Genomic DNA, 14,818 nt, shown 5'->3' with positions numbered 1-14,818 from the left:
AAGGTTGTTGCTAGTCTAGTCAGAGTCAGTCCTATTGTTCTACAACTCCCTCCCTTCCCCGCAGTATGATATCTCCTCTTAATAACCTCTACTGACGTTTTCCCCTACACAACTGTAATGTTTAACATGCTGATGGACTCGCCAGTGGGTTTACAGTCCAGGCACTCTGCCTGGCATTGTGTCAGCCGTTACCGGTGCTACTGTGGCCAATGCCCCAGTGAGAACAATAGCTTCCCTGAAAACTAATGTTGTAACCTCAAACTCTTCCGGAACACGGTCAGCAAGAAGAATGAACTTTCAACAACTTCCTTCTGGAAAACTTCCCTGGTTTTCCAGAAATGATGGTTGGAGGATTCCAGATCTCCTGCTTATGCCCTCCTGATTCTGAGAATACACCAATGTGATTTTGGGAAATCCAGGGAATTTATTGAAATGTTGCAACCCTACACTCTAGTCTAGTTTCCCTTTATTTGGATTTGGACCATAATACCTATTTGTTTTTATTAAGGGCAATTCATTCATTGTTATTCATTACTTTTTCTTTTTAATGATATTCTGAACTCATTGCCAACATTGTCACACCCTGATCTGTTTCACCTGTCTTTGTGCTCATCTCCACCCCCTCCAGGTGTCGCCCATTTTCCCCATTATGTGTATTTATACCTGTGTTCTCTGTTTGTCTGTTGCCAGTTTGTCTTGTCTCGTCAAGCCTACCAGCGGTTTCCCGTACTCCTGTTCTCTCTAGTCCCTGTTTTCTTGTTTTCCCGGTTTTGACCATTCTGCCTGCCCTGACCCTGAGCCTGCCTGCCGTTCTGTACCTTTCAGACTCTGTTCTAGATGACTGACCTCTGCCTGCCCTTGACCTATCGTTTGCCTGCCCCCTGTTTTTGTAATACATTTTTGTTACTTCGAACTGTCTGCATCTAGATCTTATCGTGAGGTCTAATAAACATAAACCTAAATCACCAATGTCAAGAATTGAAACACGACCACTTTTGAATGGTGTTTCTGAGCTCAGAGGAGGCAGAAAATGCTCTGTCATCAGTTATATGAAATAGGGCTAAATTTATCATATTTATTTTACAGTTATAGTAAATGTGAAATCTTATAGTAAGTCATTTATAATTTGATTGTTACTATATTTAGAAAGCATTTCAGTAATTTCAAGCCCTATTCCCACACTTTTGATGAACAGGAAAAAAAATCATATATGGTTTTTAATATTTTAATAATATTTGTACTATATACTGGAGCTTGTCCTCAAAATCAAGTACACCTCAGCAATTTATAACACCTTTTTACCAAAAAGGTGAGTGCCAGACCTTTCTAGAACTATGCAGCATTACTAGTTATTGTTTATGGCCATCTCATGAAAAATAAATATTTTTGGGTATGTCTATATAAATGGAAATAAACGTTTTGTATTATCCTTCAATTTTATTGGCTAAATCTAATGTATTTAATATGCTAACTTTTTAACAGGTGGCTAATTATAATGCTTGTTAGAATAACCATCATCTCCTTACCTCTCCGATCATGCCGTTCCAACTGCCTCTGACCAGCTTGCCGTGCTTCCCGTTGGTGACCAGGTAGAGGTCGTATGAGAATTTGGTGGTGCGGGACAGCTTCTTCAGGATGTCTATGCAGAAACCCTTACAGCACAGTTTGGTGTAGGGCTCAGTATGACCTACAATACTGGGGAGACAGAGGACAAAAAAATACACAGAATAGTAAAGATTTCCAAAGCCTTCAACAGTAGCAATTTTACCACTTCTACTGTGACCTGGGTTAACACTAGAATAGCTAACCCAGCAAACCAAAATTGGTTCTGTGAAAGTTACCAGAACATTCATTAGGTCGCGGCAAATGTTCTCATAAGACAAAAACTATCCACTCGTGCTGATGATTCAAGAATGTTTGTATAAAACATTTGCACGATGTTACAAGAACATTCCTAGAACGCATTTAATCTCTTCTTTAAAGGTTCTCAGAATGTTTTTTAGGTTGTGGGAACAATCTGGTGAGAACATTGTGGGGCCATAAGAAAAGATCTATGCCCAAAACAAAAACTGTCCAGTTGTGCAGACATTTTGGGAAAAAACATACAGATGTTGGGGGACTCTAAAAGATATTCTCTGTTTCTTTTTAGGATAAAACAAATACAAAGTATGCTCAGTTGTGATAACATGCATACAATGTTTAAGTCTAGGTTCCTATTTAACATAATATTCCATTGAGGTTCACACAATATACATTTGACCTTGTCTTGAAGGTCCTCAGAAATGTTCAAAAATGTTATCTTTAAGTTTGACCTAATATTACCACAACATTCTCAGCATGAGAATTTGTAGCTCCTTAAAGCATGATAAAGCAGATTGGAATACATCCGCATTATGTTTCTCTTCTGATTTAATGGCAATTTGCATTTGAAGGTGATCTAGAGACACATGGCATTTACATTTTTTTCAAAGGACATTTCAACATTTACACATTATTTAATTCAGTCGCACACGACTCCAACACCATCATTAAGTTTGCAGATGACACAACTGTGGTAGGGCTGATCACCGATGAAGATGAGACAGCCACAGGGAGGAAGTCAGAGACCTGGCAGTGTGGTGCTAGTCAACAACTTCTCCCTCAACGTCAGCAAGACAAAAGAGCTGATCGTGGACTACATGAAACGGAGAGCCGAGCACACCCCCATTCACATCGACGGGGCTGTAGTGGACCGGGTCGAGAGCTTCAAGTTCCTCGGTGTCCACATCACTAAGGACCTATCATGGTCCAAACACACCAACACAGTTGTGAAGAGGGCACGACAATGCCTCTTCCGCCTCAGGAGGCTGAAAAGATTTGGCATGGGCCCTCAGATCCTCAAATGGTTATACAGCTGCACCATTGAGAGCATTTGACTGCCTGATCACCACTTGGTATGGCAACTGCTTGGCATCCGACCGCAAGGCACTACAGAGGATAGTGCGTATGGCCCAGTACATCACTGGGGCCGAGCTCCCTGCCATCCAGGACCTCTATATCAGGCAGTGTCAGAGGAAGTTGTCAAATACTCCAGCCACCCAAGTCATAGACAGTAAGTAAGCATTTCACAGTAAAGTCTACACCTGTTGTATTCAGTGCATTTCATATGTTGACAATCTGCACACGTGGGTTCTGAACCTGCAATGTTCAGTTCTCAAGCCAGGTCTTTTATCCTCTGCAACACCAGAGAAGCTCTCTTACATTTTCTTTTTTCAGCATATAGCCATGGCAGTGTGGTCAGTCAGGAATTCCATTCTTCCTTTTAGTTTTCTTAGACGTGACTAAGCCAGGGAAATACTGGTAGCTGGGTTATACACCATCACATCACCCATCCTCTTTATATGCTGCGTACTTGGGGGCCCAAATTTACAAAGTATCCAAGACTATGAGTGCTGATCTAGGATCACGTTTGCTTTTCAGATCGTGAAAAATAGGGCAGGGGGACCATGGGAAGCGTCTCAAGATAGGAATTATATCGGGTGTGTTTTTGAAAAGTTGAACAGTCAATTTTTACACAACGTAAAAATTTTTTTACGGTTATTCTAAATTCTGCATTTCTGTTGGATTTATACATTTGTACGAAATAAAGACAATATCTTTTAGTAGATTATATCTGAGCCTCAATTTCATTTAAAAAAAAAAACATGGTTAAAGAAAATGTGGGATTGAACCTGCAATCTTGCAGCCAAATCATTAACCATGTGCCACCAGGAGATAGCTGTGGTATTGTGGGGGTTTTCAGTCTAATATGGTCAATCAGGACACAGAACACAATTTCTGAGTTATTAAAAATGTTCCCATCCTCTTCATAGTACTGGTAAAATATGGTTGTATTCGTATGATTAAATGTTGTTCAAATGAAATAATGTGCATTTTGTCAACATATGAAGTGTAAAAAATATGGTTGTCTTTGTATGATAAACACTGTTCAAATGTCCTATGAATTCAATTAAAATGCCATGTATTACCTTGTAGTGTGCCTACAATACTGTCATGCCCTGATCTGTTTCACCTGTCCCTGTGTTTCCTGTCTCTCTGTGCCAGTTTGTCTTGTATGTTTCCAAGTCAACCAGCGTTGTTCTCGTTCTCCTGCTTTTTGCATTCTCCTTTTTATAGTCCTCCCGGTTTTGACCCTTGCCTGTTTTTGGACTTTGTACCCACCTGCCTGACCATTCTGCCTGACCATTCTGCCTGCCTTGACCACAAGCCTGTCTACTTCCTGGATTCTGATCTGGTTTTGACCTTTTTGCCTGGCCACGACCATTCTCTTGCCTACCCCTTTGGATTAATAAAAATTGTAAAACTCCAACCATCTGGCTCCTGTGTCTGTATTTGGGTCTCGCCTTGTGCCTTGATAAATACAGTCTCAAATTTGGACTCATCAGACCAAAGGACAGATTTCAACGGGTCTAATGTCCATTGCTCGTGTTTCTTGGCCCAAGCAAGTCTCTTCTTATTATTGGTGTCCTTTAGTAGTGGTTTCTTTGCAGCAATTTGACCATGAAGACCTGATTCACACAGTCTCCTCTGAACAGTTGATGTAGAGATGTCTCTGTTACTTGAACTTTGTGAACTCTGTAACTCTGGGTCTTCCTTTCCTGTGGCGGTCCTCATGAGAGCCAGTTTCATCATAGTGCTTGATGGTTATTGCGACTGCACTTGGAGAAACTTTCAAAGTTCTTGACATTTTCCGGATTGATTGACCTTCATGTCTTACAGTAATGATGGATGGTCGTTTCTCTTTGCTTATTTCAGCTGTTCTTGTCATAATATGGACTTGGTATTTTACCAAATAGGGTTATCTTTTGAATACCACCCCTACTTTGTCACAACACAACTGATTGGCTCAAATGCATTAAGAAGGAAAGAAATTCCACAAATTAACTTTTAACAAGGCACACCTGTTAATTGAAATGATTTCCAGGTGGCTACCTCATGGAGCTGGATGAGAGAATACCAAGAGTGTGCAAAGCTGTCTTCAAGGCAAAGGGTGGCTACTTTGAAGAATTTTAAATATAAAATATATTTTGATTTGTTTAACACTTTTTTGGTTAGTACATAATTCCATATGTGTTATTTCATAGTTTTTATGTCTTCACTATTATTCTACAATGTAGAAAATAGTACAAATAAAGAAAAACCCTTGAATGACTTGGTGTGTCCAAACTTTTGACTGGTACTGTATATATTTTGCGTGAAAATCATAAAAACTGACTTATTTGAAAATTGTGGACCATTATGCAACATTGTGGAAATGTTCTGTGCAACCTTTGTGAATATATCACAAAAATGTTCTTGCAACATTAAGTGAATGTCCTGTGAAACCTAACTTAAACATTGTATGAATGTCATCACAACTGAGCATATTTCATGTTTTTGGAACCTGTTTCTTGTAATGTATCCACACTGTTCCAACAACCAAATTAAATGTTCTGGAAACCTTTAATGAACTCAGAAAGGCTGTTCTGTCAACATTTTTGCAACATCAAAGGAATGTTTGTGCACCCTGATACAAACATTATCTGAATGTCAGCACAACTGGACAGTTTTAGTGTTTTGGGAACCTATCTCTTGTCATATCCCCACAATGTTACCACCAGACTGTTCCCACAACCTAATGAAACATACTGGGAACCTTTAAAGAACAGACAAAATGTTTTCTGGGAAAATACTTGCAACATCAGGTGAATATTTTATACAAACATTGTATAATCATCAGCACGACTGGACAGTTTTTGTGTTATGAGAACATTTGCCGCAACCTAACAAATATTCTGGGAAATTTCATCGAACCAATTTTGGTTTGCTGGGAAAACATTACTGGTACATTGTGTTATTACATTACCTGGAAACATAATGAGAACTTTTGGGGAATGTCCTGTGGTGGTTGATACATATGTTGTTCACAACATTTTAGTGAATGTTAGGAGAACATTACAAAGATATTTAATTTAAAACATAAAATTGTATAAATATATAAAAAACATTCATTAAATTATTTTTGAATGTTATCAACCCTAACTGGAACTTAAAGGGAATCTTCGCTAATGTTCTGGAAATGTTCTCAGTTTGCTTGGAAGTGAGTCATTTTGACTCAATATGAATTTAAAATTGAAATATCTCTGCCATTTTTGAAGTCATCCCCCACTCCATACTTGACTTTTAAGAGTCACATGCAGGTAAAACGTTTTAAGTGTTTGGAGACATGAGCTCTATTTCAAAATATCACTTTTTCCAAGAATAACCACTGTTCCAGGAGCTCCACACTTGAGCATGAGGCAACAGATATCCTACAGTAACATAAACTCATGAAAATGATATACTTTGTTCTTTGAAATAATACTTTTTTTCATTATCCAAGGCCTTCATTTACACAACCCAAATATTTTTTTCCCGACAGCATATATGAAATGTATGATCATATCTCCCTCAATGTGATCAAGACAAAGGAGATGATTGTGGACTACAGGAAAAGGAGGATCGAGCACGCCCCCATTCTCATCGACGGGGCTGTAGTGGAGCAGGTTGAGAGCTTCAAACTATCATGGTCCAAACACACCAAGACAGTCGTGAAGAGGGCACGACAAAGCCTATTCCCCCTCAGGAGACTGAAAAGATTTGGCATGGGTCCTCAGATCCTCAAAAAGTTCAAAAAGCTCAAAAAGTTCTACAGCTGCACCATCGAGAGCATCCTGACTGGTTGCACCACTGCCTGGTATTTGCAACTGCTCAGCCGCTGACCGCAAGGCACTACAGAGGCCAGCCACCCTAGTCATAGACTGTTCTCTCTGCTACTGCACGGCAAGTGGTACCGGAGCACCAAGTCTAGGTCCAAAAGGCTTCTTAACAGCTTCTACCCCCAAGCCATAAGACTTCTGAACAGCTAATCAAATGGCTCCACAGACTATTTGAATTGTCCCCCCCCCCTTTACGCTGCTGCTACTCTCTGTTAATTATCTATGCATATTCACTTTAACTCTACCTACATGTACATATTACCTCAATTACCTCGACTAACCTGTGCCCCTGCACATTGACTCTGTACCGGTACCCCCTGTATATAACCTTGCTACTGTTATTTTACTCCTGCTCTTTAATTATTTGTTACTTTTATTTTTTACTTATCTATTTTTTACTTAAAACCTCTTAAGGATCCGCCCCTTTTTTCAATTTTCGCCTAAAATGACGTACCCAAATCTAACTGCCTGACCTCAGGCCCTGAAGCAAGGATATGCATATTCTTGGTACCATTTCAAAGGAAACACTTTGAAGTTTGTGGAAATGTGAAAGGAATGTAGGAGAATATAACACAATAGATCTAGTAAAAGATAATACAAGAAAAAAAACAATGTTATTTTGTATTTTTTTAACCATCATCTTTGAAATGCAAGAGAAAGGCCATAATGTATTATTCCAGCCCAGGTGCAATTTAGATTTTGGCCAGTAGATGACAGCAGTGTACGCGCAAAGTTTTACACTGATCCAATGAACCATGGCATTTCTGTTCAACATTTTCTATCAAGACTGCCCAAATGTGCCTAATTTGTTTATTAATAACTTTTCAAGTTCAAAATTGTGCACTCTCCTCAAACAATAGCATGGTATTCTTTCACTGTAATATCTACTGTAAATTGGACAGTGCAGTTAGATTAACAAGAATTTAAGCTTTCTGCCTGGGAAATGTTCTTGTGCTAATCTCATTAGCCAACGTAAGCTCAACCGTCCCGTGGACGGGACACCGATCCCGAAGAAGTTTTAACACTTATTTTTCTTAAAAGGGCTTGTAAGTAAGGTCTACAACTAAAATTACAAATTTTTTATTTGATTTGATATTTATTGGACTGTGAGAATGTTGGAGTCAAAATGACTAGTTTTGGCTTGAAGGGGTTCCCTCCAGGCCAGGGTTTTCTAGTGTTAAGGCCAATACAAAGGCAGTCCAATACTTTCCTAGATCTGAATGGAACAGCTATGACTGAATCAAGAATGCAGACAGCAAAAATATTGTTGTGAAATGTAATTAATCTGCTCACGGCTATCGGTTTTCTGTATATGAATATTGGTTTGTTTGTTACCATTGCAGCTTGTTATTGATTGAGACAGACAGGTGTGAGTTGATTAATATGAAGGAGGCTATTTGTCGCTCATCCAGGGTTATTAATCGGTGGAGAAATGTTATTGGCTGAGAGTTTTTTGGGATATTCACAAGTCTTCACCTGATTCATATTCTTATTGAATAACGACTACAGAGATCCTGTACATGGATTGGATGTGAATGGAAGAGATGAGTGACCAATGGCATGTCATAACGATTCGATAATGCATGGGGATGAATTAGGAACTCAGCTAATGTGGCCATTTTCAATCAAGATAGTCGATGCACCAATTCCACTCATCAGGTTACAAACAGTAACAACATTGTTGTGAACACATCTATTCTCGTTTCATAAAAGCCCATCGCTAACTTCATGCTCCTGGAGCAATAGAGCAAGAGGCTTCAGTTTATATGGCAAACATCTCATTAGCATGATTTCCTAAAGGAGATGTAGGAGGAAGAAACATACCAGAAGAAGGTGGAGGAGGGAGAGTGACAGAGAGAAACAGAATGGTATAAAAAGGCCTCCTTGATGTGTGCCCAGGAGCTGACGTCAGGAGTGGGGTTGCGGGGAGAACTGGAGGGACTGGGACTGGGTGGCTCCACAGGCCTGCGCATTATGTCATGGCTGCGACAGATGGACGGACAGCTGGGGCTGACCAAAACAAATCTGACACAAATTAATCACAAACAAACAAAGGCAGGAGTGAAACACAATGCTGGATTATTTGCTGCCTGGCTAATGGCGGGCTCATCCATGGCAGATAACCAGCCTACATACTCAATCCTGTAGACCTTGCCCCATAACCAATGTCTTTGGGGCTTAAAGCAATACTTCCTCTTCAGGCATTGCTCTGTCTCTTTATCTCAACCCCCCCCCCCGTCCCCTACCCTGGGTGAAACAATTTGACCTAAACCTTAATGCAACACACACATTCTTATGCTAAACCATGATAACGAAGTGTACACCAGCATGGGGCCCACTACATGTGGAGCGGCTGGAATGACCCTGACAAAGTTGCTTTACCTGTATACACAACCACTGTAATGATCTACAGAGAGAGAGAGAGAGAGAGAGAGAGAGAGAGAGAAATCCAGGGGAACTAAATGGACAGCACTAGCTGTGCATATCAAGTGGAGGAAGCTGACGCAGGTATAATCCATTCCTCTAAATTATCAACAGGATTACCAAGAACGTGATTAGGAAAATGTCCTCCAGTTTCACACTAACTGGATTATGGGAGGGTCGTTGGAATATGTGGGTGGAAAACATAGTGACGTCATTAACAGTGTGTTGGAGACTTGAACAGGGTTCAAATTAAACATTGACTCTTGGGGGTCCCCAGCGTCTCTTAGGGGCACACAATGTCTCGTGGAGGCACACAACGTTGACATATTGGACTTTTTTCAAGGGACCACATTGATATTGCAGCAGTTCGAGGATGTTAGACATCTCCAGTATAGAGCGAAGGAGAAAACAGACAGTCAGAAAGAGGAGGGGCTCATTCCATAGCTCACTGACAGTGGCACATAGGGAGGGGCGGTGTGGGGGACCAAGTGAACCATGATGAGATGCAGAGAGCACTAATGACACATCACCCTTAACCTCCCTCAGACCTTCAGACTAATGGAGTGTGCCCTCAGCCCTCAGACACAGGGAAGAGGAGGAGGGCGAGGGGCAATGAGACGCGCAGACAGCCGATGGAGGCGCAGAGCTGCAGCCGCAACAAAAGGAAACAAATGAAGTGTTTGGAGGAAAGGAGTGGGTGGTGTGAGACATCGCAGAGTAAACAGACAGGTCCCAACATCCCCTGTCTCACCAGCTGCCAGGGATCACCGCTGGGAGGTTAAGTGGGCTGCTGACTGCATCCAAACAGGTTTGGGAATATAAGAGAATACGTGTGTGTGTGTGTGTGTGTGTGTGTGTGTGTGTGTGTGTGTGTGTGTGTGTGTGTGTGTGTGTGTGTGTGTGTGTGTGTGTGTGTGTGTGTGTGTGTGTGTGTGTGTGTGTGTGTGTGTGCATGTGTGTTCACGAGTTTGTGTGTTTGCTACAAATGTTTGTGTGTTGTCACCACAAAAACAATTATTTGTGTAAATGGGTATCTGCTTGTTGTCTGAAGGAAATCCAAAGGCACTGTTGTTTTGGGTCCCTATATCCAGCAGGAATCCCTTGAAACGTTCACCTTTGAAACAAACTTAATTGGACCACGGTGCTGTGCATTGTTCCTGCCAATGTGTCGCTCGGGGGGGGGCTCACCCACTGCTGAACCCAGTCTCAGTTTTAATCAAATCAACCTATTATCATCTCGCTCTCATTAGGCAAAATTGTTATATGATGACATCATCGTCTAACATCAACGCTACTGTTCACCTATGGATCACCAGCAATGGCAAGAGGCTAATGCGCTGACGTGTGGTCACTGTAAGGGTCTGTAACAAGCTAGTGAAGTGAAAAACATTACAAAGAGCTTTACAGAAGAATAGGACTTGTCTCTCTGGACAACCTGACACATAAGGAGGAGTTATATCAGTCTGACCACAGTGGAGCAGAGTGAACAGAGTGACTGTTTGTTTTGTCTCTTCAAGGAGGAATAAGCGTGTCTCCATGCGAAGCCGCACAGATGGTCCGGTACGCAGGCTTCCTCGTTTCTCTCGTCTGCTGAGGGCTTGAGGGATTGGAACAGAGGGCCCAGAAATACTCCCACCTGACGGATGGCTCGTGGCGCTGGCACCCAGCTCGGACGAGTCGTGTAGGTGTGAGTTATGGGCGATACGGGCCTCGGCGGGAGTCTTGGGGCATGGAAGCGGTTTCTGAGAGAGGCAGCTGATGGCCCTTAATAAATGAGAATGCCAGGTCCTCTTGCTCCCTGTCCTGCCGGCCAGGAAATATGACTGGCGGCCAGGATAAAAAAACACCACAGCCCTGGGGTCCATTATTAGCATCAGCCCCCAGGGCTGGTCTTTAGTTTCATGGCTGTTGGTGTTTTAACATTATCAATCATTGGGCCTCTATCTCAACCCACTAACTGCATCATTTAGTTGCTCACTTGGGTTAGCCAATTTCTCCCATATGAAATCAAGGAAAATGTTTCCTTGTTCAACATGGCAAACTGCAATCTAAGTCAAGACAAAACACACTAGAACTATGCAGATTATAATAATGGGGTGTTTTGGTCAGTGCAAGCTAAAAAAAGATCTGGTCTGCTTCCCAAGCAGATTTTCACTGAATTGAGCTCATCCCCTCTTCTCATTAACAACCATTGTCAGTAATGGATAATGTTTCCTTTCCCCATATCCATTCACTAATGAACATCACTATCAGTCTCTAGGTGTCCAGGATTGATGAGGCGGCCTAATCGGCCCATCTAATTGATATCCCAGCAAGCAGCACATATATTTCCCTTATTGGGTCACACTGTGATTACTGTGATGTCGCACTCTGGCTGTCTGCTTTAATGAAGATCTCACCCCATTGTATGATAAGGACTCATGGCTGGGCTAATGGTAGGGGAAGACACTGTTCATCCTCTTCACACCTAATGGCACATGTTGGAGCGTGTCATTAATATGGTGTCTGTGGTAGTTCTTAGCTCAGTTTACGTTCAACAGGTAGTGGCAACCCGTCATTGAGGGAAGGTGGGGGAGAGCCCCACCTGATTTGAGCCCCACCTGTTCAGCTAAATAATGTGTTGCCTGATCTGCATGTTATTTTGGGATTCATATGTGTCACATATCAGTTTGCAAACAATAAACCCAATTTTTTTTAATAAAGCTGCTTACAAACATGGTCTCTTTTTTGATTTCTTGAGTAAGACAGCTCCAAAATGCAGGTGTTTCAGCCTAGCTCAGTGCTTTCTGTGGTGGTGGGGCAGCCAGTGGAAAATATGGAAAGTTGGTGATGTTCTTTAGTTGCGCCATGATTGGCTCAGTGTTCTGTCACTCATGGGGACACAACGTTACCGCAAAATCTACAGGGAGAGCTCGAAAATTCAAACCCCATTGGGTGCTGCAACAGAGTTACATTAGAAGTGCCCATCCAAGAAGGCTCAAGGTCATTGGCCACAGATAAAATGATGTCAAATCACATTATATCTACCATACCTTTGATTGGACTGATCATGTAAACATCATACTTTCAAAATCTTAGCTAGCAAGCTAGACAAGCAGTCATCTTCATGAATTACGTCAACAATCTACTGGCAAATTATTTTCAATCCTTGTCATATGAAGAAAAATTATAGATAAAACGTATCGGTGCTCATCGGCCATTGGACATAAAGATTACACAACAAGTTGGAAATCGCAAATTCAACAATGAGTGGTTTGGAAGAAATCAGTGGATAACTGCAAGCATTGCAAAGCAATCACTAGCCTGCTATTCAGTGGAGTGGGTGTGTTAAGGGTCTCTTTTCCAAGCATAAAAGGATAAACACTCACATGCCATGAGCCAGAAAAGGTTGAATACATTGGTCATGCTGGGAACTCTGAAACAACTGGGAACTGGGAACTCTGAAAAAAACTAGCTTCGACTGGGAAAATACGTTTTGAACGGTCATCCAACTCAGAACTCCGGCCTCTTTCTAGAGCTCTGACCTGAAGATCACTGACTTCATGATTCGACTTTGTTTATTTCAGAGTTCCCAATTGTCTTGAAAGGACCATAAATCCAGAGAATGCCAGACTTTGATGACAAAGTTTGATTACAAAAATTGCCCACAAAGATTGCCGCTTCACCTTCCTGTTCAAGTGAGCACAGCACAAGAAGTTGAGTCCAAAATGTATTGTATGCTGCTGCATAAATGATGTAATATGCCAGGGAGATATGTATACTGTAGCTAAGAAAGTAATACTAAGTGTATGTTGTGAAGTAATCTGTTAGTAGCCCATGTGCCTCACCCTAATAATTTGGTCCCTTTCCCCCTCATAATTTTGCCTACTGTTCTGACTTGGTGATGCACATGTAGCCTATAGCCTGTTTTAGAGAAATGTAATAATTGAATATTGTAAGAGCTTTCATTGTCTGCTTATATGCCCCCTTTATTTATCCTATGGTTCTGTCTTGGTATACAGGGAGAATACTGTAAGAACGACCCATGTTCTGAATTCTGTCACTGTACATTTCAAAAGAGGTGAACAAATAGTTATATTGACTATGTCCGCCCTAGATCGCTCATTATTGTCTTAATCGAAATTACGGATTGCCTCTTATCCGCTTGTGCCATAGTTTGTACATCTCAATTGTCAGTAGAACCATATTTTTGTTTTAAGAAAGTCAGCCATATCAGTTATGCTTTTTTTTTAAAGCAGTAAACGAGGCTGAATGAACTGTTTCGCTGCCAGACAAAGCTCTGCTGATAGCCAGGTGTAGCAGTGTTAAGGATTCACTCCATGGTGCTGAACAGCTTTATGTAGGCCCTAATGTCACTCTAAATAATGCCACTTTAATAATGTCTACATATCTTGCATTACTCATATCACATGTATATACTGTATTGAGACCCAATCACTGGACACTTTAATAAATGGATCACTAGTCACTTTAAATAATGGCAGTTTAAATAATGCCACTAATAATGTTTACATATCTTACATTACTCATATCACATGTATATACTGTATTTTATACCATCTACTGCACCTTGCCTATGCCGCTCGGCCATCGCTCATCCATATACGTACATATTCTCAATCAACCCTTTAGATTTGTGTGTATTAGGTAGTTGGTGGGGAATTGTTAGATTACTTGTTAGATATTACTGCACTGTTGGAACTAGAAGCACAAGCATTTTGCTACACTCGCATTAACATCTGCTAACCATGTGTATGTGACCAATAAAATTTGATTTGAACAGTTTGTGGGCACTGTTGGTCACCGTTATAGTGCAATTAATGTATTATTTAGTGTTGTTGTAACATGGGTCGTCTTAAGGGGACCAAGGCGCGGCGTGTGAAGTGCTCATATTTCCTTTTTAATGAATACACTTAAAACAGAAAACAACAAAACACCCAAACAGTTCCATCAGGTGCCCACCCCGACGAAAAAACACATAAACAAACAGGAAGAAAATCCCTACTTAAATATGATCTCCAATCAGAGGCAACGAGGATCAGCTGCCTCCAATTAGAGATCAACCCAAACAACCCCAACATAGAAATAGAGAAACTAGAACTTAAACATAGAAATAGAAAACATAGAACAACCCAAACCTCCCCCACTACACACCCTGACTTACTCTACCCTGTGGCTCAGTTGGTAGAGCATGGTGTTTGCAATGCCAGGATTGTGGGTTTGATTCCCACGGGGGGCCAGTAAAAAAAATATTTAAAAAATGCATGAAATGATATGAAATGTATGCATTCACTACTGTAAGTCGCTCTGGATAAGAGCGTCTGCTAAATGACTAAAATGTAAATGTACTATAGAAAATGACATCTTACTAGGGTCAGGACGTGACAGTTGTTTTGTGTTGTGTAGTGGCTTTGCTGGCATGCATCTAAAAATGTTTTGGGGAGTTTGCCCCACCAAGATATACATGCTAAAATTGCCACTGACAACAAGCAATGGTTAGTGAAACAGGATAATGGATGTACATGACCATAGTCGTACACAACACTTTTATGCTCTGTTTCATCCTTCTCATTAGAAAACGTTTGTCGTCATTAATATCAGAGAAAACCAGGTTTCAA

General features: G+C 41.1%; 1 protein-coding gene across 2 annotated transcripts in view; it reads right to left on the bottom strand.

The window, feature by feature from the left end:
• LOC106601437 (glutamate receptor ionotropic, NMDA 2C) overlaps positions 1-14,818 on the bottom strand; it is a 69,278-nt gene that overhangs the window by 9,701 nt on the left and 44,759 nt on the right. For both annotated transcript variants that reach the window (XM_045720268.1, XM_045720269.1), the window contains exon 6: positions 1,527-1,695. In XM_045720268.1, the coding sequence (XP_045576224.1) occupies positions 1,527-1,695 (169 nt within the window). The remainder of the gene's footprint in view (positions 1-1,526; positions 1,696-14,818) is intronic.

The sequence above is a fragment of the Salmo salar genome, chromosome ssa06 (genome assembly GCF_905237065.1).
Source record: "Salmo salar chromosome ssa06, Ssal_v3.1, whole genome shotgun sequence".
Classification (NCBI taxonomy): Eukaryota; Metazoa; Chordata; class Actinopteri; order Salmoniformes; family Salmonidae; genus Salmo; species Salmo salar.
This window is presented reverse-complemented; position numbering and strand designations above follow the sequence as displayed.